Here is a 26328-nt window from a genome sequence, read left to right as displayed (position 1 = left end):
CTATGTTTTAAGCACTAGAAGCTGCACACCTTGTGACAACATTTATGGATATTACAGCACCAAAAGCCAGAACTGAGACCCAAGTCTTATGCAGTAACAGATTTTACAGAGTTCACAGTCTAAATACATCACTGGACAAAAAAGCAAATCAATACCAGACAGTGCATCAGTGGAAGAAGACAAACTTGACAACTTTCTGGTGAGTTTGAACTCTAACATCAATCTGCTTTCTACTCTGGTTCACGGTGACTCAAAACCCATCATCTGAGGTGGTCTTCGAGAATTCAATTAACTGACAAAACATTTTTGATGAAATAAGCAATATGATTTATGAGCACATGAACTACAACCTAGCCATAAAAACATGTTTGGAACTGTTAAAAGAAAATTTCAGTGTCCCTACTCAAAAAACGGATATTCCATCCAAATGTTCTATGGTTTACTGACCTTTAGTCTTTAAGCATCATCAAATTTGATCTTCCTCATTCATCTATCTCTCCTTAAACGGGACACTGGCAAAGACCTGCCTAACAGCAACATGTACACAACAGGTTTATTTGAAACATCAGTACCGCCATAAAGGAAGACCAGATACACTGACAATCTTAGAAACATCAACTCATAAATATCCATATGCTGTAAATCCCCTATTTAGTATTTATTAATTTAATCCCTCTTTTAAAATTTATGATCTAGCTTTCAGTGGCACCAAAACCAAAGCCCTACTAAAGACCAAAGAAAGTAAATCTGAGCATTTCTTTCATTCTTAATCAGCTCTTCTATCCTATTTTTGTGTTCCCTCCACCCTAAAGTCTTCAGACACCAACTGACTCAAACTTCACCACCTTGCTACTAAAATCTCAAGAGACATACCAAATAACAACCACATCCCAAAATCTATCCAGAACCTAAAGTTATATGCTGCTCCCCTCACTGACAGAGCAGATCTTTGAAATATCATGATAGCAAGTAGTAAGAGGACAGAGAGCTCAAGATATTTGCTTTATTAAACCTTCCCTATATGAAATACTTACATTCACCACTCATAACTGTATCTCATTTCAGTGAACAGGAAGTGAAAGTAAATTTCAAACAAAAGGACTTAATTAGAAGACAAAGAAATGCAGAAAGAGTACAAAGAAACCTTTTCTTAATCATACAATATCAAATTATCAGATCACTGAAAATCATCTTAACAGTCATGTTTTGAACAGTGTAACTTCCCCCAAAAAATATATTCCTCACCCTCACTTTATAGCTAGAAGAGGTACATAGTGCTGCACTAGAAATTGTGTTACGTCATAAAAATGTCTTTACGTTGTGAAATGTAGAATATGTAAATATAAAACATGAAATGTAAAGTCTTTAAACTGTGAAATGTTAAGTACACCATTTTTCTTTGCTGGACTGTCCCACCAGCGAGTACTCCTGAATCCCCAAAAATTTAAGCATAATTAGAGATTATACATAATTTTATGAATCTCTTCATCACTGCATATACCTCTAGAATTTTTTAACTCACTACCAGGAGACATTTCCCAAAAAGAAAAAGACAAAGGCAGATTATATTTCCATCACTACTGTCATGCTCTTGAACTCCTTCCACCCTGGAGTTCCTTAATAATTGTTTCAAGTATTTTCTCCTGCAACATAGTATAAGCATTAAACCGTGTAACAGGTTACACTGATTATTTGTCAGTCACCCCAGAGAACAATTTCATTTGTAATATCTTTTGAATTTCTCACTGTCTCTCTCATAATGGTTCATTGGAAACACACATTAGAATTAGAGTTTGTTTAATTTTTTCAGAAATTGTTAAAAGCTTAATGGCTAAGCCATATGAAGTTTTTTAATGGAAATATACCATCCATCACATAGCTATATTGACGACACTCAGGTGGATGTGGCACAATGTCTCTATTTCTCACTTTTTGCTTCTATATAATGAGCACTCCTATGTCTATTGAGGGAACTTGATCATTGCTACTTCATAATATTACCTTTCAAAAATATTCCCTTATCATAAAAAAAGAGCTTCTAATATAATGTACCTCTCCCCCTAGTATTTTTAAAACTTGAGTTTAACAATATTTACGTTGACCAAGGAAAATACAAACTCTCATTAAAATAACAGATAAAAAAATTCATAAGGCATACATCAGCTCAACTCAGCACAATAACAGCAGTAAAGCTAAGCCCCTCTTTAAAGAGGTATGTCAGGTAAAATGTGTTAGAGCTTCTGTTCTCTTTGAAACATCTTACCACTGTATTGCATTACTTCAGCTAACTGTGTTGAATTAGATCTAGACAACATGGTTTGTGCCATGCCACCAAAAGGTCCCCTTTCAGCAGCTTGAAATTTCTGAGGGTTTGCAAATGTAAAATGCACATAAAAACTGAATGACTGAGTAACAGGCAATAATAGCTGAAAAAAAACTTAGGTGTTCAGAACTTCATATTTATATGTATAGTCTTTCAAGCCAACTATAGAAATTAAAAGCAGAAGCTACTTGGTACAGCAAAAAGGAGAGCTTCACTGTGGGATATACACTAAGCGTAAGGACCACTCCAATTATTCCAAGAAATATAAATATCTATGTTTTCAAGGTCGTCCTTATATTGTGTCCCAAACTGCAACAGATTAATTAAGCAAAACAAACTATGAATCGGTGGTATTAAAGAGATGCCATATGTTTACCATCCTTACATTAAATCCTAAAATATTTCAACTGTTTAGCAACACTAGCATATGTTTTTATAAAAGCAAACGTATAAAAATTGTGTAATGGATTAACAGCTACATAAAAGACAATATCACAACTATAATTTGTATGGTATAGCTCCTGTCATGCCATATTTCTGTCTTTCCTTGCTCGTTTTTATGCTTCACTCTACAAGCTATTTCTACTAACTCAACCTATGCTGCACAAAGTGCTCTTCTTCCAAACACTGCTCACACGGCTCTAACAGGTCTCCATTGTGCAGACCATAGAGAATGCACACTCACAATCACGCGAGTGATGGCTTTACTAAAGCCTGAGAGTTATTAATTATTTGCATTGCAGTAGCAAGCAATAAGTGCAGACACACTGCCTCAGAAAGAGCACTTAATCCCAGAATAGGATCTGGAAATATCACCAGGCCACTGAATCCCCCAGGTACTGCTGTCGACCACGTTTTCTCCTGCACTTCCTACTGTGGATTACTATGCGCAACAGTTAAATGCAGAAATTTTTGGTGATGCTAAGTTTGGGAGACAGGAGGAGGAGCCCGGAACAGGTCAGAACAAGAGCAGGAAGAACAGCAGAATCTAAATTGGTATTTGTTCCTCGGGTTTGTATGGGGCAAGAAGATATCGGCGGCTCAGAGGGTGGCAAGTGACAAGCGTTGCTAAGAAGGGTCAAAACGTGGCACCTGCGGGGCAGGGCAGGCGGCGTGGGGGAGCCCGCAGCAGCAGCGACACAGCTTCGGGCAGGGAACCTGCGGCAGGTCCCGCACGGACACGGGCGGGCGGGGCCGAGAGGTAGCGAGGCCGAGGCCGGAGCGCCATGTCACGGGCCGGGAGAGGAGCCGGGCACGGCCGGACCGGGGCCCGCGGGCCGCAGCCTCCGTAACAGCCGCGCCAGCACTGCCAGGCCGCGCCCGGCCCGAGCGGAGCGGGGCGGCTGGGGCTCGGCTGACGGACCACGGGTCGCCTTCGCACGAGTGCGGGCGGCGGCACCGCCTCCCTGCCCAGCCCGTGCTGTAGGCCCCTCCGACTGTACAGGCCCGGCCAGCACAGGCCGCGGCCCCGCCGTCGCCGCCGCCGCGGCAGGCCCGGCCCAGCGCTGTCCGGCCCGGCGAGGGCTGGGCGAGGCCGCGCAGCGCGGCGGGGCCCTCCGCCTCCACCCTCGCCCGCTCCCTCCCTCCCTGCCTGCCCGCCCCGGTCGCCGCCGCCCGCGGTCACTCACCCGCTCCGCCGCCCGGCGCTGCCTCGCGGCCGCGGGGAAGGAACGCGGCGGCCGCGCCGAACGGAGGGAGGGCGGGCGGGCGGCGCGCGCAGCTCTGCGGGGGCCCGCGCGCGCGTGGTCGCGCCCGGCCCGGTGGCGGCCGCGTGCCCGCTGCCCCGCCGGTGCGCGCCCCCGCGGCGTCCGGCACGCGGGGCCAGGCCGCTCACGTGACGGCGCCGTTGGAGCGAGGCAGTTGGAGGCGGGGGCGCGCCGCGCAGGCGCCCTGTGGGAGCGGCCGGGACCCCCCGCTCAGTGACGTCACTGCCCCGGCCCGGCGGCCCCGGGAGGCGCCGTGAGAGCCGGCAGCGACTGCGGCGGGGCCGGCGGCCCTGCTGGGGTCGGGGGCTGCAACAGCGAGAGGCGCTCGGTGGCAGCCGCGGGCCCGGCCGTGGCCTCACAGGCCTGCCTGAGCCTGCGGGACGGTGGGTGGAGGGCGGCCGGGAGGGTTTTCCTCGTCAGGCCCCGGCGCGGGAGCCGTAGGCCGCGGCCCCGGTGGGCGATATACACGCTCTGAGCGGAGGGTGCGCAGTGATGCGGCCTTTCGTCTGCAGGGAGTAGCTGCCACCCCCTGCTCGGCGCGGCCCGTGTTACACAACCTGCTCGTTATTCCATCCTGTGCGCCGGCGGTCCCGGGCGGATTCCTTCGGCGCTGGATATGCTGGGCTCGTCCGTTCCTACGTGTGGAACAGGAACAGCCTCCGGAGCCCGTCGGCCCCGGGCGGACACGGCTCGTGCTGCCTGTTGGTGGGCGCGCGTTCCCGCCCCGGCCGCCTCTCCCCGGGAACAGCCGCTCCACGTGCGCTGCGGGACCCGCGGCGCACATTTACATAAATCCACACCAGAGGGGCCGCTAACGTGTGTTTGTCAGGGCATCCGAACTTGGAGTAGTTTGATCGCTACGAAATGGTATCCAAGAGCAGGACTGTCTTTCTAGTTTGCATGATAGCATTAGCTAAGTGCAACACTGGTTATGCTGTTCTCAGTTCTGATCGCTGGCATAAGGTGCAGTACAGGCTGGTTACTGCACGTATCAACACCCCCAAAAGAGAAACACAATGTTCTTTCTAAAAATCAAATTTAGAATGATGGATGACTATATTAATGCTGCCTTTACGTATTCCTCATATTTTGTAATGAAATGTAAACGTCAAAAAAAGGATGAAGTTAAAATGCATTGGTTTTCCTTTAGTTTCTTTTTTTCAATTCTGTTTTGAGTCTTTGAGTTGTGTGTTCTCTAGGGCTTTCTGTAGTGCTACAAAGGCTGGAATACATTAAATATTTCTCTTGCTACCATCACAGTAAAAAGGAAGTATTAAACTGAAGGCATGGTAACACAGCAATACTTTCAGGCACCACACAGGGTAGTTGCAACAAAACAGTAACACCTTTGAAGCAGAGCACAGTTTTTAACCCACTCATATTTTTTTTCTCCCTTGTGATATGATTCTTAAATCACCATTATCCAAATCACCACAAGTTGGGTTTTTTTCGGTTTTCTCCCAGTTTCAGAAGGTCTTTACTATCTGGAGCAAAATTCAGTTAAACACATTTGCATTGCACAAATTTTCCAGCATTCAGCCCTTTTGATTTCATTACTTTTGACACAAGCAGCAGGCAAAGCACTGTTGGTAATCTGATCATTGTTAATTGCCCTATTCAGTTCTTTCTTTATTTACACTGTCAAAAGTCACATAACTCCAGTGACCCATCTCAGTTTAACAGAGCGTGCACTTTTGATGTGACCACACTGGGCCAGTCCCTTTATAGTCACAATCGTGTGCCATTTATATAGTATACGAACCAGAACATGTTCCCCTTTACCCAGTTTCCACCAAGTTTAAGACAAGATCATTCTCTTTCCCTACGTAAAGACTCGTTATCAGCTGTCAGTTGTTGGATCAAACAGCATTTGCATGTCCTAACCTAGAAAGCAGCAGAAAAACATTCAGTTCCACAGGTGAAAGGGACTGTGGCTTTTAAAATTAACAATGCAGCTTGGTGAACAAAGGCAAGGTTCTGAAGGGTGTTTAGCCACTGATTTTATGACTAAGGGTAGATATTAGTAGAGAGATGAAATGTGCAGAAGCTACAAGCTATTAAAAATTATCCAATGGAATACACAGATTCAAGACTGAAAAAAAAGACATTTTATCCCAGAAACAAGAGGAGTTGCAGTTATTTGCAGAGATTGGTGTAAAACAGGGGAAAAAAATCCTTGAATAAAGTTCTGGAGCACTGGAGGAAAACAAACTTCGATAGCCAGCACAAAACAGGCCTTTGAGACTTACCCATCAAACTAGCTTGGGCACTTGCCCATGGAACTAGAGTTACTAATTCTCTGAGTACTTGAGATTTCACTCCAGTCCTATTTACCTTAATTTTTATCTTCTGTGGAGGCAATTATATGGTAGTAAATTAGTAAAACTTAATTTTAGTAAATTAGTAAAACAGAGGCATAGAGACTGGCAGTGTGCCTTTCTGATGGGATTGCTGGATTGTGGGACTGTTCTGTTGAATATGGCAGAGCACAGAACCAAGAGACCTGCAGGTGACCGCTGTGCAGAAATATGCAAATTGCTAATTAATCACATGATTCTAAATAAAGAAAAATGTAAATAAAGACTAAGGGAAAATGCAATAAAATAATTTATGAATGAAGTACATACAATATGTCATTCTGAAAAGCAAAAATCAAATTACAGACCTTAGAAGATTAAAAGTTTGAATTTGATATTGCGAATGGCCCTCCAGGCTGCTAGAGAAGAAATCTTATTAAGCACCACATGTTTTAGTTTGAATTCATCTGTCTTGGACAAATATAACAAGGACTATGCATGCCATTCTGATCTTCCTCAGCATAATTCTTTATCATATTCTAGGTTTTATTAAAGTGCAATTATATAGTTATCTCTATGATGTGGTTTTATGTATGATATATTATTATATATTTATTGCAATCATATATACACTTACACAAAAGTGCAGTTTCCAAATCAATTGTTGAGAAATTTCACTCACTCTCTGTCTCCAGCCTTCTGCTATTGTGTGTGATTGTCTCCCATTTTTTCTACCTTAAAACTATTTTACTAAGTCTCCTCCTCCAGTTTAACTAGTAATCTTAGTGTGGCACAATAACCTCTGGGAAATCCATTCTGCATTTTATTCCACCTATTTTTTCCCCCTAAGAATTTGTTATTGTCACAGGCCCAAAGCTGCCCTTCTCCTTTTTTCCCTGTTCTTGTGCAGAGGTACTGAACTGGCAAACCTCCAGCTATACAGTACTGTGTTCGCAGGCTGAATGAGGGGGAATGTCCACAGCTGTGCATCACTAACATTATATGATGTGGGAGCACTCGTCGTGACCCAGCTGTGCACCACTCAGCTCTGCAGTATATCCGTTCTCAGCCTTAGTGTCCTGCTGACACGGGCAGTGCTCTGCTCCCATGTCTCCTCAGGCAGAGGGTGGGTATGCAGAGAGACAACTGCAGTCACATGGCTCAATCCCAGCCTTAGCTAGACACAAAAACTATGTCGCTGGGTGTGTGCCTCTGATGTTGCCATGGTACACAAGTAGAACAGAAAAGAGGAGAGGACAGGAGAGATCTGCACACCTTCAAGAAACGCAAGGAAGAGTATCCAGGGAAATACAGACCTGTCAGCCTCACTTCCTTTCCTGGGAAGGTTATGCAGCAAATCCTTCTGGAAGCCTAGAAGGACATGAAAAAGAAGGGACTGTGTATAAGCCAACTTGGATTTACCAAGGTCAAGCTATATCTGACCAATCTGATAGCACAAGAGAAGATGATGGCTTCAGGGAATGGAGAGCAACATATGTCATTTACGTTGTTAAATCTTGCATTTGGGATGTAATAGCCCATGCACTGGTACAGGCTGGGGCTCAACTGGCAAGAAAGAGGCTTTGCAGAAAGGACCTGATGGACAAATTGAACACAAAGATTGCGTGAGAAAGAGAGCAAGCAAACAAGTCAAGGGAAGTGATTGCAGACCACATCTGGAGTACTGTGTCTAATTTTAAATTCCCTAGTACATGAAAATATTGACAAACTGGAATGGACCCTGGTGGAGGGTCACCACGATTATTAGAGGCTTGGAGCTTATACCAAACTGTGCTTCTTCACCCTGATGAGGCTGAGGCAGTAAATTTCCTGCTGTTTCAGCTGCCTAGCAGGTGGATGTAGAGAGGAAGAGATAGACTCTCTTGGAGGTCACAGTGAAAAATGTGAGAAAAAAGGAAATTGCATCCAGGAAAATTCTCACTAGCTCCCAAGGGAAGAGTAGTCACCTGCAGGGCAGAGATTTGGAAGAATCTGTTATCTCCGTCCTTGAAGATATTCAATACTTGACAATATAGGCTCCTAAATAATCTGATATAATTGTGAAGTTATCCCTGTGTTGAGCATGGGGTTGGACTAGATCACCTCTTAATGATTTTTTCTAAATTACTTTGTGTCCTAAACGGCACAATTAGGGGGTTTCCTTCAAAGACATCCTAATGCCTCAACCCAATAATATAAAATTCTAATTCCCTTCCTGGACCTGGCTCAGAACCACTTCCAAGGGGAAGGGCTTGCCATTTAATACAACTTTTTGAGACCCAAGTTCATAGTAGCATAAATACTTGGTGGTGGTGGAAGGCAATTGAGACAGGAATGTAAACATCAAGGGCCATTGAATACTACTACTTTTTTTCCAGTGAAAAAAAAAAAACAGGTACCAATTAAGAAGTGCAGAAGGGAGTTTTGAGAAGTAGACAAGTGAAACAGAAATGACCAAGAATTTCTGGACAGAGCATCAAGGCTACATAACTCTTGGTACCTATTCTCCATAGCATCCTACAAGGAACTCGAGTTAGAAGGAAGGGAGAATTAAGAATTCTGCCATACAAAGTTGTGGAGAGAAGGGTAGCCCATCCCTGAGATAGGCAGGGGGTGTGTTACTGTGGAAAACCTTACGTATCAAGCATAAAGGGATGATTGTACTTGCAGTTTGAGGGAACTCCTTCATGATTTTGCACATCTGCTATGTCCCCATTGTCTTTATGTGCTTTTATTATGATGAACTGAAAGTTGCTATAGAGTTGAATTGAAATTTTAAAGGCAAGTTCAGGATTTGCATGCCCTACCTAATGACACACAGATTTACTGGGGAATGGAAGACAAACTAAGATGCATGTAGCTTCCTACTAGTACCAATGAAGTGCATGACAATGCTGAAGTGGCACTGTCCTATTCAGATCAATATCATAACTATGGTCCAATGGATTAGGAAGAAGAGTTTACCACCTTCAGTTCTTTCTCCTCCAAAGCCCAAACGTAATTCAAGTTCTTCTTCAGAACAAGCATCAGTGAAACTTGATGATATAGTATTGTCATGTGCAAATTTATATGAAGGGTAAGGATCTGTTACTGATGTTACTCCACTAATAAAGTGGAATTAAGCTCCAGTCCACTAAAAATACCCTTTTCACACATTTAGGTTTTGTTACACTGACACAGGTTACATGTAGTGTTTGAGACTGTATGTCTTCTACTATTTAAGTATTTCTGCTTTGAGGATTCTTATGTATCTAAACACTGTGGTATCTGGTTTTCTTCAGCTACACTTTAAGAGTTCTCATTTGAATCAGGAATTGAAGGAGGCAACTTGATCTCCTGGCACTGTCCTTATCGTTTCTTGTCAGACCACTGTTTAACCACTATTACTTCGCAAAGAGCCTTTCCACCGATAAGGAACTTGTGTTGTTATTGAGATAATTATCAATGCATTAGAGCAATATGCATCAAAATTAACAGCATTCATGCAGGTGATCATCAAGAGAAAAATAATGCATAATAAGACTTGCTGTGGCTACCTCTAGCATAAATCCATATAAAAAAAAAATCAGGTTACAGTTGTCAATGTTTATTACACATTAAGAGCAGGGTACATTAAGAGAAATACTTTACCTGATATTTTGAACTATTGCACAAGAAGTTGAGACATTTAATCTACCTGTAGATACCAACACTGTGAACTGAATTTGCTGTCCCATGCTTTACAGACTACACTCTCACATTTAGAGAGGTCTTCATCTAACTAATTTAGGAATCTCCCTTAGCATATGAGATATGAGACATACACCTGAGAAGCCCAAAACTCCTTTTACTAAGTGTGAGGGAAGCCTCTACTCACATGTAAAAATCTGTATTTGTTTAGATAAGTCCATCCCAGCTATTAATAAAACCCAACATAGCCTGATTTTGAGATCTGAATTCAACTTGCAAACTATTGGTTTTTTTGTTACAGTGGGATTACACAAATACATGCAAAAAAAATGTTATTCCAAGTAGATTACTATTATCTCTGGTTTGACAACTTTCCCTATGCTGACAGAAAATACTTGCCTAACGATACAGCAAAATCCCCGCAAATCTAAAATACTGTTTTGAATACTATCTCTCAGTAACTTTAAGTCATGTTGCACATATTTAATAAAAAAAAAAAGAAGCATAATTAGTGCTGCAGTCAAGTACTCAGAAGTTTCAAAACAATAAAGGTAAGGTCATCTATGAACCCTCAGTCTGTTCTCTCAAATAAATTTATTTAATTACACAAGATTTTTTATCCCATCTCACTTGTAAGGATAAACAATGCTCACATGAATGAGCAGTGCTTTACTACTTTTCTTATGGCCAAAGATCTTAAGACTAAACCAGAATTCATCCTTAATACAGAATTACACATGTTCTCACTGTTCCTTCTGCAATAATGCAGATGGGTCTGATTACTTTAGAAATTATTGCTTATCTCCACAACAGCCCCACTTGTGAGGACTGGAATGGATTTTTATGCAAGGAGAACTGAAGACCAGGGAGATTAACAATCAGAACTATTAACTAGTTTTGAGTACTCAATCTGAAATTGTTCAGGACTGTTCAGAAACATGTAGTTCTACATAATTTCATATATATTTAAGTATTTATAGACTTAAGTTGAAACAGACTGTTCAGCATTTGAGAATCAGATTCAAGAAAATCAAATTTAATTTTATACTTGATTTTGGGTAACCAGTTAACAGTACCTCATTTGACTATCTTTCCTCAGCATTATTTGGGGACTACATGACAGAACAATATGCAGTTTTCTGCTGCAGTAATTGCAAGATCATACTCTCCCCCTCCTTCCCCATTTCCCATATATATTTCTCCTACATGCTAAGGAATTCTGTAAATACAACCACCATTTACAAACCAAATTACACAAGCCATTAAGTCCACAGCACAAAACAGTCTAGCAGATGACAAGAATGTGCTACCATATGATTAGGTACTGCTACAACATAACTCTTGAAGAGACAAAGCAGTTATATAGTCATCCTACACATCGAAAATTAGATGTGACATTAAAGCCTGTTTTCCATGCCAGGCTTTTGCCTAAGGATACAGTAATTATTTTCTTCCTTGAATTTGTAAATTCGTATCTATTACATAGATTTTATTCAACGTGCTTTATGTATTTCCATCTGCTATCTTATCTTCACATTTTGAGTGTTGTTACCATTTTAGTCCCTAAAGCGTACTGGAATTGTTAGACAAAAGAGGAAGAGACATTTTCTGTTCCTTAGAGAGTCATGACCAAAAATGGAAACAGTTCAAAAGTTGATTTGATCTTTGCTTTAAACAGACATTTGTTATGGAGATTTTTCCTCTTCAGAAACCTGTTTACTAAAATCAACTAAGTCAAGCCTAGTCTCAAGTTTAAAGTTCTAAAGAACATGTTAGTGATGGGAGCTTGGTTAAGAGCTCTTAACCTAAACACAACCCTTCTTATCCATGTGAATTCTGTAGAGACAGAGCAAAATCTGATCTATGTATAGAAATTGCATTAATAATTTTAAGTAAGTAAAAAAATTCCAGGCATTTTACTGGTAGCTGTTTTACAGATTCGTCTTAGTTTCATGACTGACCAAATCATTATTTTTAACTTGATTTGGATACTAATCTGTGTTAAACCAGTATTTATATCAGCCTGCTGTACTACTGAGTTACAGAAGTTTTGTAGATTTTGTCTTTGTCCTTTTTCCTATTATCTAGTTCATCTTGACAACAGAAACATTGATGTCTTTGGACATCATTCCAAAAGAAAAGATATTATTTCCTCAGTCAAATGAAGCTGTATTCCATTAAACAAAATACCCTTTAAACAAAGCTTTATTGATGCATATACTCTTCTGCCTTTGCTGCAAAAACAGCTTCAAGAACACTAAGGAAGTAACCTATTTTAGTACGGCAAGTCACAAGTAAGCTACATAAAGAAATACTGTACTTTCTATCATTAATTTTTGTCCACATTTATTTATGAGTAAAAGAAACAGCAAACATTACAACAAGGGGACATTCAGACCCAGATTAAAAAAAAAAAAGAAAAAGAAAACAGATGCCTGATTAGATTCTGAATTTAGGCACCTCAAAACTGCTGACAAAGTACACAAAAATAAGTGAAAGTGATGAGCATTTCAGCAAACTTTTAAGTGCATTTCAGTATTTATTTAGATGTTTTAAGCTCTCGCACTAGATTTTACAAGCTGGTGAACACTGGCAAAAGTATTTCTCCCACAGAACTATAACCACACATTCCCAAGACAGTATAAATATATGGTTGAACTAACATTAATACACATCACCATTTTATCAATTACATAATAAAACAAATTATCAAGTATCCAAATATTAAGTTACGCAGCTTGAAAGGCATACAAAATATTACAGAGATCTGCCCAAGTCATAGCAGAAACTCAAGGAGGAAAAACAAAAAGAAGAAAAAAAAAATATCACACTTTCAACAAAGCGATAGTTGGTAAACAACTGTCAATAGGTACAGTAAAAGAAAACTACAAGATTTTTCAGAAATTTTCTGATTAAGAATTTTTAGCTACAATAACAAAGCATTTCTAAGTTTTAAAAAAATATTTACTAAAGTAAAGGGCATATTCTATACTTCCTGCACAAGACAAAGGCAACATTTTACTAGAAATATTAAATAGCCCCTCCCAACCTTTTCAGGCCCTCTGTTAAGTTGCACATGAAGTGCCAACAATAATTTTACTGTAAGGCTTTTTGTCTGGAGACATTAAAGACTTGTGTGCTTCTGTACAATTTAAAAGATCTTCTACATGAGTAACCAGAGAGTAATGACTTGTAAAATGGAGAGGTCTGCAGGTAACAGAAAAGTACAGATGCAAGGGTAAAAAGTTGCTGTAATTAATAGTATTAAAAAAACAGACTGTGCAAATCCTGATAATTCTAGTGCGATTGTGGGAGACAAAACATACAGTGAGCAGGCAAGACTACTTTAGAGGCCGTATTCTTCAATATTGAAATGACTGTAGAAAAAAAGATAGTAAGGTCCAGATAAGCTGGTAGTTCTCACATCATCAGAACTATGCTCATTTTAAGGAAAAACATATAGCTGATATGCTGGGTGTTTTGGCACCTAATCTCTCTACAGATTCATTTATTTTAGTACCCCAATTTTTAGTAGTTGAAACTAGGTGGGTAAGACTCAACGGCATGATTCAAGGATATTTGATCTGGTAATCAATGAACAAGGAGACAGCTCAGAAACAGGGTACAGCAAAAACATTTACTGGGTCTCCAAACGGATATTTACTTAAACATAGAAGTTGCATTTCTACTTAGCCTTTAGCCTATTAAATACTCCTAAGGAAGCTTCCTTTACTACTAAAAAATACCAGACTGATGTCTCTGGCATGCAGTCTGCTTAATTCTTGTTTCTGTCCTTTATTCCCAAGGAAGTACTATAGGCTGTTAAGCTTTACTGAATACAACAATTATTTCGGTGACCATTGGAGTCTTTAAAGCGCAGACGCATCTTGGGGCGGTATTTCTCCAAGTACAGAAGTTGCTTGCTGTTGAAAGCTCCACGCCGCTTCCTAGATGGAGGAAAACATATTTTAAACAGAACATCAATCTCCTGCCCAGTGAAATAATATCACCAACCAGAGAAAAATATTTTTAGGTCACTTAAAAAAGCCACCTTTAAGTCAAGGCTATAACCAAAATAGGGATAATTGAAAGTTCGGTGCCAGGAAAGAGGGTGGTAGCTTCCTTTCACAAATACCTCATTGGACCACATGCTCAAGAGTCCATAGCATTTAAGACTGTGTTCTACTTCTGATGTACAAAATCCAGAAATCTTACAGTTTCAAGAAAGTACATAAATATTTTAAGTCCTCATAATAAGAAGCCAAACAGAAATTGTACTTCGTTTTCTCAAACCGTTAAGTACGTGAAAAAAAGGTACATGTTGATTGACTGTTTGGGATACCAGTCTTCCTGTTCCTCATTTTATATAGAACCACTACGAGCTGAATTTAACTCTTCAAAGACTTGGCAATTATGCAAGAAGTATTATGGTATTGTTTATAACAGCTGCAGCTTCTTTTAAATATAGCTGAAACCTGAAAATTAAGACATTGCGACTAAAATTCTTCTCATCCAACTTACACTTATTTAAAAAATCCAAGGAAATATTTGTTTTCAGTAGACCACCAGGAAAGACTAGGAAGAACATTTTAGCACACTTTGGTCTAATACAGAGGAAAGGATCCACCAATGTGAGTGAGTGTTACTTCTAGCTAGGAGACAGAACTTAAATTCTAAAGGTATTCTGCCTCTCATATGTAAAATTTCCTTTAGTGCCCAAGGATGTACCAACACGTTAAATCTTGGAAACAGCTACATATTAGCTTCATACTTACTGTCTTATGAACTGCACTGCATCTTCATACTTCATTCCACATTCTATCAGTGCAAGAGCAACCAAGACTGGAGCTCTAGTTCAAAAAAGAAATTATATTCAGTTTAGCTTTTGTCAATGCATACTCAAAAACCTTTACCCAGTTCTCTCTTTTGTCCTATGTATCTGATGCTTCCTCTCTGGGAAGGCAAAAAAGGCAGAAGGCATTTCTATATTAATTGAGCTATTATACCACTTGTTTTTGAGTTACTTATTCTCATTAAGATAAGGGTTTAAATTAACTCTGGTCAACCTTAGCTTTTGACTTTAGGTATAGGAGAGTACAATTGGAATAAAATGAAAGTAATCTTCAACCATTTGTTTCAAAGCAATTGATTCTGGGGAAGAGTTGCATATGGGTTTCTATCCCCCACAATGAAGCAACCCTAGAAGCAGTCTGAACCGCCAAAGCAGAAAACAGAAGAGGAGTGTCAGGTTCAATAAAAACTGACAAAATGTAGAAGTAGTTTAACAAGTTCTAGGAACAGATGAAATCCACAGGCTGCTGCACTCCCCTGAGGATTTCCTTGCTTGCCACAGTATTCTTCATCTGACAGAATACAGTTTTCAGTTAGAAAAGCTTGATAGAAATCAAGCCCAAATACATTAGCAATTTATGGCTCAAAAAAAAAAATCATGCCACACATGAGCAACAGAGTTGTGCATTTAGTAGCAAGCTTAAGTGATTTTGTATGTTCAGGGATTTAAGAGAAAACATACATGATAGAAAGCTAGAATATTCTTTTCAACTAATTAGCTGCCCAATTTTGAAGAAAACCCAACAGGTAGCACTCTAAGCAGCAGAAAAAGACTTCGGTTTTGGCAACATTCATCATTACAGTTCATCATTCCTTTGTTACATGTGAAGCCATAACGCAGTGGATAAGCCAGGCTAATGGACAGCAAGATCAGAAACTTCCATTTTAGACTGGACATACTGAAATCCATGGCTATAATATAGCAACTGCTTTTAGAACAGATCTAGTTCCCAGGTAGTCTAGAACAATAACAGAAACATCATTATGTTGTCCCAACTGTTGGAACTGTATTTAAGACAGTGGCAGCAGACAGAGGGAGCCAGGCTAAGAGGAAAATATTTAGCATTATCACTAATAATTTTGAGGTCACTTAGATGTGAGACAAATAGATGTTTTGAGACTTTGGAGAACACTTTTCATCCCTCAGATAGGTGGTGGATAAAAGCTGGTCTTGATGTGCCAGAACCAGCCACTTGTTTGTGGATAATGGTTACAATACCCGTGGTACAAGGAGACTGACAATAATACTGAAATGGAGATGAAGAGGAAGCAGGCAAGTCAATAAAAACAAAAGCATTAGAAAAAAAAGAAGACATAGCAAAACAGAAATACCAATGGGACACTTATCAATATGCTTGGTACAAGAATATACTTGTTTACTTAATGCAGTAGATTTTGTGAGAGCTGTGATTGTAGCATCATCTGTTGACCAAAAGGCCTTAACAGATGCATACAACAGTTTCCTGCCATCTTCACTATTTTTAAGTGTGAGGTCATTCCAATATGGGATATGTGACTATATTACATTTACCTCAAACTTCGGTACTAGATCTTAACAAGTCTGACCAGGAATTCAACAGATCTTTATAAAGCTTCACTCACCTTCCAAGACCAGCAACGCAGTGTACAGCAATACAACAACCAGGTTCTTCACGAAATTTAACTTTAAGGAGGTTTAGCCAATCATCAACAATCTGGTTGGATGGTGGAGCACCGTCATCAAAGGGCCAATCCTAGAATACAGGATGACAAATATACAAAGATGGAACTCTTTTTGCTTGTAAGATGTGTGCATAGGCAAAAAAAGGAGGGGATACAATGGACAAAGTGCTGACAGCTAAGGAAACCATTTAAACTTACGATTTTCTAGCAGTATAACTATAGCAATATTAGGAATACATTCCTTTCAATTAGTTTTCATTGAGCATATGATTTTGATCAAAACTGAAATTTTTTCCTGACAAGAAAGAATGACTGCACAGCTTTTTCCTCCATCAGCTGTTTGAACATACTCATAGAGTTAATAAGGTGGTATTGAAAGAATTATTTTTTTGGGAAGGGGTGGGGTGGGGAATGGGTTGGTTTTAAACTCTGCTTTTACACTACTTACCAAAACCTGAATGCCTTCTTTTTCCACCGGAGCAGTGTCATAAGTAGCTTCACACACTCTTACCACTGTGGTAACACCATATTTCTTAAGTTCCTAGGGAGTGAAAAAAAAGTTGCTGTGAGAGCAAACTAGTTGCACTTAACCATTTAATTTTCTCAGTAAGTTTCCTCAGTAAGTAATTAAAAAATTTTCAGTAAGTAACCTCATACAAATGCTTGCCACCCTGTGAAGAACAGAGAAAGCTGAAAAAACTAAAAATCTACGTGTTCATGCCAGATACCCTTAAGTTCTGCTGCAAACATAGTTTTACGTGCAGATTAAGTTTTGTTGTGTTGGATCAGACTTTTTTTAATCTAAAATCAGATCCAGCTAAATATTAATTAATCAAGTAGTCCATCTCCAAAAGATCATTCCTTTTAAAGGAACAGGAAGTTTCCCGGTTTGCAAAGCTACATACTTCTGAGCGAGGTTTAAATCTTCCCCTTCTCTCTCTCTGCTCAAAATAGGTCTGTAAGACCACTTACTGTTAAGAACTATGAGTTGTCCTAACTAGAGAATACCAAAATTTAGCTTTCAAAAAAAGCACTCACTCTGTATTATTCCTGCAACGACCCATCATTCACATTGTCTGAACTGAACTGCCTGAAGCATAGCCTAAGCATACTTTATCTACGTGTGGCGGTATAAAGTCAAGCAAATGTTATTCTACTGTGTTTCCCATAAATTATACCACTCCAAATGCAGAATTAAGCTATAATACACCTAAAATCTTGCTAATGAGGGACTTTGCAAACTCAGACCTTACCAGGAAGTAACTTTGCAGGAACTAGCATACACTTTATACACCAGCACACTTTATAGTTCCAACACACGGGATACAAGTTTTTGATGATAAATTCAATACCAGCAGTATTAGCAATATATGCCAAGTTACCTGGCAGTAAACAATTTCAGCACATACCAGAACACTTAAAGTAACTTCAGCAGCTCTGGATGCAGAGTAAGCCTACTGCCACAAATTTCACTCAAGTAGACACTATGACACAGACGATCCTCTTAAGCTACATTAAAACCATAATCTGCTAACACTGGAGGAAGCTAGGCAGTGAAAGCATATTGCAAGCCTGTTATTTGTTCCTAAGGTTCTGATCCACAACATATAGTGAATTATTATCTTTTTAATCACTATGCAGTAAGTGCAAGGAAATGTTACACCACTTTAGTCCAATCTGAATTCAAGTTCCTATCACTAGCAGATATTTGTTTTGTTCTACACATAACTCTGCCAAATAATTCCTGTTTTCAGACCTAAACAACATACTTAATGTACCATTATGGTATAACTATTATTTGGCTTCACTCTCAGAATTACAGTTGTGAAGGCCAAAGTATATCTGAATAGAGTTGTCTGTAGCTCTTTGAAGCACAGCATCAGTATTTGAAAAAAGTCAATATACAAACAACTTCAGTACTTCCTCATATGGCTCTCACAGCCATTAGCAACTAGTAAAGAAGGAAATTGTAAATACAGCATGTTGCTCAGGCATTAAAAAACCACATCAGTAAGAATTGTGTCCTGGCCTTACCTCTATAAATTTGTTTAAGGTTGCATTGGTTGGATTGTGTGTGATCAGGAATCTCATGTTCTTGTAGGTGATTTCCACAGGAGCAGGGCGGTTCATTCGGGCCATATTGATTTAGTTAAACATGCAACAAGATTATGAAAGGATTAAAAAAAATTCTAATACAGAAGTGATGTAGAGAAACTGAAGTCTACTTCACTATACTCCACGTGAAATTCTCAGTGCTTGGAAGTATGAAGTTGGGAGCAATGGGAAATGAAATGAACCTCCTAACAAGAAGCAGCAATTCTTCAATCCAGTAATACTGAGGCAAAAGAAAGGCAGTGCACTGAGGTTTACCCCATCCAGGTCTGAATTCTGTTGTTAAATGCTCTGCCAATTTCAATTCAAAACTTCTTATCCTGGTCAACCACTCTTAGGGGGGCTTCTTGGTGGAGTAGTAATGAATTTCTACAGTTCACTTGTCTGCATAGAGGTCGTGCTGTGCCTGGCAGTAGTCTCCACTGCCCTTCAGAAACTCCATAAATGTGTGACCAAGAACACCACAGAACTGCTGTAAAGAGAGGGGGGAAAAAAAAAAGCATAATGAGGACAGGTGAAACAGGGTTATTTTTAAGACATCAAGCATTATAAAATGAAAAAATAAAAACACAGCAACTAAGCAGTTTCTTGAAGTTTATTTTTTATTCCAAGAATTAGGTTTCTGTAAGAATCCTGTCACCTTTCTTAGCAAGGATTATTTGAAAATAAATACATTTACTTAATACAAAGTTTCCATATAGGGTTATTTCAACACCAAACGCTGAAATGTTTTAAAACACCAATTCAGATGTGCTAAACATAGCAATAAGTTTTAAGAACCCCAGTATTTATATAAAGCATACTTTTTCCAGGATACCCATACAACTTCCTTTTCCATTCTGAATTGAGAGACATCACAACATCTACTAAAGTTACAGTGACTTTAAGTAGTCTCATGAAAGCAAGGATGAGATTCCTTGAATATTCAAGTTCAGCAGTGGACAATTTTTAGTGTCTGAACAAAACTATCAGTCTCTACTTAAAAGTAAAATCACTTGTCTTAATGGCTAAAAAACTTACTTTGCTTGTAAGCATCATTAATTCACATACAGAACAGCCAGTAGAAAAAAAATGCACATAAATCCACCTGACTTAAATAGGAGGCCATGAAAGCAAATGCAGTCTTTGTGGCCTAACAACAAAATGTGAGCTTTCGAACACTTTGAGACTTTCAAGGCACACAGATTTCTAACTAAGGAACATTTCACATACTAAAGGTTGAGGACCCATGGCAACCTTCATATGCTTTTAACTGTCTTTTCACACCAAGACTTTATTTATACCAAGATAGCAGTAATAGTCTAGCTAAAACCATACATAAGCAAGTTTATTGAACAGGTTATTCCTGTCCAGTGGCATGCTGTTTAGCTATGGTTAAATTTATATATATAATTACTACAAGACGCAACTAGGAATTAAGATAGCAAATGAACTGCTCCAAGTTGGGTATTCATTTGCAGATGTTGTAAATGAAGCACCAAGATATGCTTTTATGCACTGTGGAACCCTTCCAGCTGAGGAGTTAGTTTTGTACCCAGCCACAGTACCAGTCCTGCTGAGGACACCTGCGTAGGGAACAGAAGGGAAAACAAGAGGAGTTCTGTTTCCCAAAAGAGAGGTACAAGTTGAACCAGGTGCCCACCAAATATACTTAGGTACCAGAGAGAAACATAATTGATCCCACAAATGTTTAGCAGAAAAAAGTTATTTATGTTAGTCAGGCAACTCATTTTCATTTTCAGACAGCTTCCTGATAAGAGTTTTAAGGTGTTAATTGCAGGCATGACTTGTAAAAAAAAAACCAAACAAAACAAACAAACAAAAAAAAAACCACACAAAAAAACCCCAACTTGCTAACAGATATGAGAATTAAGTTAACAGAAAGAAACTAAGGTAACAATTTCACATGCATTTTGCTGCCAATCCAGAGATACTACCATCAGCTGGTAGTAAAGACTGTAGGATTAAGTTTGCCAGTTGCAAAAAAACTATTTCAGTTTTTATTTTTGACAACTTGAGAGACAGCAAGAACTCTAAATATACTAGGCATGAAAAAGGAGTAAGAAGGGTCCTCTGAAGTCAAAGGCCAACAGAGTAACAGGAACCAGGAGAATTCAGACTCGGAAGAACTCCAAGAATCATCATCTGACTCATCAGCCATGTCCTAGCAGAAGGTGGCAGGTGTGCTTTTAAAAGCCTCCTAGGACCAGACCTAGGAAACAGCTAAAATAGCAACTGAAAAAAAAGAACTGAAGATAACTTATTTAAAGTCGCTTTCAATTAGTTTAAGAAGCAGAACAGCAAAAAGGGACAGGACAGCTTTAAGCAGATACAGCTGCACAAGGTCTTGTGCTACTTTTTGCATGCACTGGCAGATCTCATGTTTATCTCTTCCTAAGAAGAATCACAGACAGTCCTTTTCCCTGGTAGAGGATGAGGGAGTGGAGGCTGTCGGAAACAGAAATGCATGAAAGTGAGCTTGAAGACACAGAATGGGGGGAAAAAGAACACAGTGTAATGGGAAGCAGTTAACATGTCTAGGACAGGTAGGGAGAAAGAAATAATCAGAATTCATCCAGCCTGCTAGGTAGGCTGACCTCAGCATGCAACTAGGAGTTCTCAAGATACCAGACAAACTCATCGTGGGGATAAGGAAAAGGGCAGGCAGCAAAGTATTAGTTAAGTAAAAAATCATTCATTTTAATGCAAATTGCTAATCATATCTAGAAACTGAGTGCACAGTTCAAATTCTTATACAAAGTTGAAGCAAGTAGATTATGCAATGTTACATTTGAGTTCTATGTGTTATTAACCCTTACAAAGGAAATCATTTTGTTAATTACTGACTTAGTATTACACACATCAGCACCTTAATAATTCACACAGCTAAGGACCTAACCAAGAATGTATTTAAGCCTCACTGTTTGCCTTGGCAACTGCTGCTGCCGTATTATAAAGGAGCAAAGTTCATATTTTCCTTTGATGTGAATGCCATCACTTCTTACCAATGCTAGCAGGAAAGCTTCACATGCAGACCAACTCCTTTAGACAGCAACACACTGTACTACACTAAGACAGCTCTGCCAGTCTAGTTTAGTCCTGTTCTGGGAGTCAAATGAAAATTAAAGACAGGTAGTACATGGGCATGCTGTTTGTGTTATGGCATTAAGTTACAGTACAAGGCTTCATCCACCTTCAGTAAAAAGACCTGGAAGATGAAAAATCAGCTATAAAAATACTGTTGCAGTAATTAAGACAATCTCAGGCTTTGAGGGAACTCAAATGATGTCAGGAACTTTCAAGAGGCTTGGAAACAGGGCTTTAGAATTACTACGTTGTCTCATACAGTTTTGGCAGGTAAGCATGAAGTTGCCTAAGTGAAACTCAAGTGCATAGTGTTGTATGCAGAAGGTTCTTTAACAGAGCAACACCAACTCATTGCTTTTACCATTAAGTTGGGTACTCCAGCATATTCTTTTCAATTTACATGTAAGTTTTCCTTGAGGAAAATTAACACTGAAGGATTTGGGAAAAAGTAGCAGCTTCCATCATGACAGAAAGCCAAACAACATTTAGACCATTAGAGCCATCAAAATAAACTTTGAAAACAAAACTAAGGTTAATATGCCAGGGCCACATATTAAGAGAAGGCAACCTGTCCATTATAGGTTACAGCTGTGTTAGTTATGATTGTACCACCTACTATAATTCATGCTAGCAAAAGTCAGAGAACAGTCTATTCAAGTAGAAGGAAGACATCTTGAAAAGAAAGGCTTTAATTCATGCCCTTCTTTGAGACAGAATGCTAAAGTATCCGTCTTCACTGACCAACAGATTCACATGTATGTTAATTCATGGTTTGAAACAATCACTTGTGTCTGACAAAAACGGCTTATGAAAGTAATCTGTTAAATCGTTACTGATATGGGAAAAGCAAAGAGGTGTAAGGTTATCCCATGCTGTTGACGTCCTTATCCACAACTTGGTGGCATCTTGAAAAACATGCAAACAAAAGCACTTGCTTATGCAGTTACATGACACTTTACCTTCAGAAGATGAGCAAGATGATTCACAGTTGCTCAATCCACCGCCTCATAGACCGAAAACATTTATATACAGAACCAACTATGTGGTCTTCCATCCTCTGAAGTCAAGACCTGACACGCACTCACCTACTAAAACCACAGGATCAGAACTAGAGAACTAAAATAAGCTACATTTCATGACAATTTGAGAACACCTGCAAGGAAGTTCATTGCTCTAACTTACTACCTGACAAAAAGTTACCGAATGACAGATACCCCTGACGTCCTCTTACTACTCAAGGCTTAAATAGCAACTGCCAGAGCAGTCAGGGAAGAGTGGGAGGGTAAGGGGTACAAACTGTGAAGCCATAAGGCAAGACAGAGGCACACCTCTGTAAGGTGCTGTTGACAAGATGTATCTCCTATCTACTGGGCAAATGAATGCCCGTACTGTAATATCCACAGTGATAACGCTGTCCATTTTAGCCACAGACAGCAACCCATTGCCTAAGAAGATACACGCAGATCTCACTGACAGGAAGGGAAAGGTTTATCATAAATTTGTTGCGACATGCTCTCTGCCGGAAGGATGTTCTCGTGGTTCAAATATGCAGTGAAGGGGGAAGAAAAAATGATCTCAAAACTTCCTGTATAACAAGTCAATGCAACTTCCAAAGATGATGAAACTGAGGCCATGTGACTGCGTTCAAAGTTCTTCTGTGTGGACCACAGAAACAACATGCTAAGAAGCCTTAGCAGATATTGCGGAAAATAAGACACCACAAAACCCATTTCATTCCCTTGTCTAAATGACTTAACAATGCCATTTCAATCGCAAACTATTTAAATCCCACCATTCTACTAAAATATTATTCCATTATGTTTAAACAATAACGTGAGAAATTTAGCACATACACACAAAGAGTTATTGCTGTATTTCATCAAGTTTAATAAAGTCATTAACACCTAACAGGAAGTTGCTACTGAGAAGAATGTGGTAAGGAGTTACTGACTTGCATTTAATACAGAAATTTCTATTGATCCGATAAAGCAAGTTTTAATTTTTTAAAGGTGAATATCTGCTGCTACTTTACCATTCAGTAATACTCTTATCTGGGCACTCAGGTTAATGTTTAAAAGTCATCACTTACAGTCAGCCTACACACCGGGATAGATCCGGCATTCTTATGTGGCACATATTCTGCCAGAAAAGGGAAGTTTCACTTGACGGAAGTTATTAGATAAGGCTAAATTCTATTTATTTACCGCCTTACTGACACATTTAGTTTCAGTAAGACAATGACAACCTTCTCCCTTGGCTCCTGCTCTATCTGTCACTCATTTTCCTTTCTCTCTTATATTTCTTCTTATGGTTGTGCAATTTCTATATTGCTTCTTCCACATTTTTCCCCAAAACAACTCTGTTCCTGGCAACACAATTTCAATTTCGCTGTTCCATCACTAGAATAATATGAGCTGACATTTAAGTGTAATCTTCAGTTTTCTTGGTTTGGCAGTTTTATGAGATTACAAAGAGACAGGGTTCATACTTCTGAGTCACTGCTTTTGAAAGACTCAGCAGATGCAGGTAGACATATTGGAAAGTTGTTTCCAGCAGAAATAGGAAACACCAGAATCACAGGAACCTCATGCCAAAAAACTGTACAACTGTCAGCTCATAATACTTGCCATGCGCATAGCTGCCTACCAGAGAGCAAACAATCCTGCTTCTGTTACTGTAGGTTCCTTGATTTTGTTAGTTTTTTGTCTTTCTTGTGTCCCTGCTTCTGGAAGGCATGGTACCACCAGCAAGCCATGTGTTATTTGATTGATTGTGCTTAAATATACAGAGCGCTCTGTGGTCACAGATGTTAGGCAGCACAGGCACCGAGATTACTAGAGGGGGTAAAAAAAGAAAAAAAAAAAAAAACAAAAAAAACCGGCAAATATGAGGAGAGCAAAATCTTCCAATGGTGAACTGTGATCCACCTCCAGAAGGAAATGCCTTCCTTGAAAAGCCAGATGGCAAGGTCTTAAAAGCAGGTTCGGTCAAAATTAAGGTATTTGACTACAATCGTCAGCTTCTGAGGTTCGAGGCAGATTGTTAGAGAAATATCTACTTCAACGTGTACTTAATACTTCTCTGTGGACTTTTCCTGCCGAACAAGACAGGCTGCACAACCGAGTTCGGGCATACCCCACCTCTACTGCATAGAGCTCATTTTGGAAAGGACTCACGTCCTCGCTCGCAGCCGGCGCTGCCTCCCCGCCCGAGCACGGCGGAGACAAAGCCGCCGCCGGGCCGCCTTCGCCTCGACCGCGCACGTGGGGCCGCGGCGGGGGGCGAGCGGCAGCCGCGGCAGCCGAGCCTGGCACCGGGCCGGGCCGCCAACCGCCCGCGGGCAAGCCCCGGCTTGCCCGGACAGCGCCGGGCCCCGGCCGCCCCCAGCCGCGGGGTGCCGGGCTCCCGCTCCGCCCGTCCCTCTGTCCCCGGCGAGGTGACGGTGTCCGGGCCGCGGCAGCGCCGCGCGGGCCGGGCCGTGTCCCGGTGCGGCGGTCACGGGTTCGCATCACGCCTCGATCAGGCTCCCGACGCGGAGCCATCTTGTCCCCCGGAGCCGCCGCCCGGCTCGGCCTCCCCCCGGCAGGGGGCTCCTGGCACGGCCCTGGGCGCGGAGCCCCGGCCCCGGGGGCGCTGCCCTTCCCGGCGGGAGACCCGGCCCGGCAGACACAGACCCTGGCGGGGGGAAGGCCGGGCAGGCGGGCGGGGCAGGCGGCAGCTGGGTTCACAAAGCGGCTTTGTGCCCGGGCCGGGCCGCCCGGGAGCCGCGGAGAGGTCGCCGTCTCCTCCTTTCCCGGCGGAGGAGGGGAGAGGGGCGCCGGGGGCGGCAGAGAGGCCGAGTCCTGCCGCAGCCCGGCGGGCTCGGCGCTCCAGCGGCCCGCCCGAGGGGAGCCGCAGCCCAGCGCTTCGAGAAGCCGCCTGCAGCCGGGCGAGAGAACAAAGGGATAACATGGAGGAGCAGGGGGAGAAGCGCGGGGAGCCGGGCACGGGCGGGCGGCCCGCGGGGCGGGGGGCCGGAGGGCGCGGGCGGGCGGCACTCACAGGAATATGGTTACTCATTGAAGACTGTAGCCTGATCATACAGCCGGGGTGCGGGCGCCACAGCCGGGGGCAGGAGGAGCAGAACCAGGAGGGGGAGGAGGCGGAGGCGCTGGAGGCCGCGGAGCTGCCGGCGGGGGTTCGGCGGCGGCGGCGCGGGGCAGGACCATACAGCGGCTGCGGCGGGCGGACGGCTCTGCGGGCAGCGCCGGGCGGACGCGGCTGCACCAGGAGCGACACTCGGCGCCGCCTCCCCCACGAGCGCCCCGGCCCCGCCCCTCGCCCGCGCGCGTCACTGACGGGCGTCGCTCCCGCCCAATCAGAGCCGCCGTCGGCGCGTCCGGGGCGGGCGCGAGGCCTCGTGGGGCGGGGTGGCGCCGGGTGCGGGCGGCGCGAGCGGCGGAGGCGGCCGGCGGGAACCGGTTCGTGAATGGGGCCGGGGCGGGGGCGCCGCCGGGGGCCGGGCTGGGCCGCCCCGCGTGGCCCCACCCGTCGGGGCCGATGCCGGCGGCTGCGCCGGGAGCGCCTGCGGCGAGCTCGGGATCCCCTTGGGCGGCGAGTCCTGGGTTCTGCCGCGCAGCCC

At 41.9% G+C, this 26328-nt stretch overlaps 2 protein-coding genes across 9 annotated transcripts in view; both read right to left on the bottom strand.

Annotated features, from left to right (window-relative positions):
* PHF3 (PHD finger protein 3) overlaps positions 1-4753 on the bottom strand; it is a 50593-nt gene extending 45840 nt beyond the window's left edge. For 2 of the 6 annotated variants that reach the window (XM_051777824.1, XM_051777829.1), the window contains exon 1: positions 4587-4752. The gene's annotated coding sequence lies outside the window, so the exon portion shown is untranslated. Of the gene's footprint in view, positions 1-3951; positions 4119-4586 lie in introns of those variants that run through there. The other 4 variants (XM_051777822.1, XM_051777828.1, XM_051777821.1 and 1 more) reach the window with 4 other exon arrangements.
* Positions 4754-12514: 7761 nt separating this feature from the next.
* On the bottom strand, positions 12515-26019 carry PTP4A1 (protein tyrosine phosphatase 4A1). 3 transcript variants are annotated; one of them, XM_051777901.1, is made up of 6 exons: positions 25749-26019; positions 18543-19092; positions 16957-17049; positions 16449-16579; positions 14771-14845; positions 12515-13942 (listed from the first exon to the last, which is right to left on the bottom strand). In XM_051777901.1, exons 2-6 carry the CDS (start codon positions 18645-18647, stop codon positions 13825-13827), a joined length of 522 nt encoding a protein of 173 aa, XP_051633861.1. In that variant the 5' UTR covers positions 18648-19092; positions 25749-26019; the 3' UTR covers positions 12515-13824. The 3 variants fall into 3 exon arrangements, with proteins under 3 accessions (XP_051633861.1, XP_051633863.1, XP_051633862.1); XM_051777903.1 differs by having other exon boundaries at positions 18543-19089; positions 25749-25949; XM_051777902.1 differs by lacking the exon at positions 25749-26019 and adding an exon at positions 24354-24823.
* Positions 26020-26328: the final 309 nt, after the last annotated feature.

Source organism: Manacus candei, unplaced genomic scaffold (assembly GCF_025592945.1).
Source record: "Manacus candei isolate 608988 ecotype Guabito, Panama unplaced genomic scaffold, ASM2559294v1 h1tg000011l, whole genome shotgun sequence".
Taxonomy (NCBI): domain Eukaryota; kingdom Metazoa; phylum Chordata; class Aves; order Passeriformes; family Pipridae; genus Manacus; species Manacus candei.
This window is presented reverse-complemented; position numbering and strand designations above follow the sequence as displayed.

What these genes read in the sequence shown, in the direction of transcription:
- PTP4A1 (XM_051777901.1), bottom strand. Translation starts at nt 18,647, where the DNA reads ATGGCCCGAATGAACCGCCCTGCTCCTGTGGAAATCACCTACAAGAAC. An exon ending in AAGAAGGCATTCAGGTTTTG is followed by an intron (nt 16,580 to 16,956) that starts GTAAGTAGTGTA and finishes CCTGTATTCTAG; the next exon opens with GATTGGCCCTTTGATGACGG. An exon ending in TGCGTTGCTGGTCTTGGAAG is followed by an intron (nt 14,846 to 16,448) that starts GTGAGTGAAGCT and finishes TTTTTGAACTAG; the next exon opens with AGCTCCAGTCTTGGTTGCTC.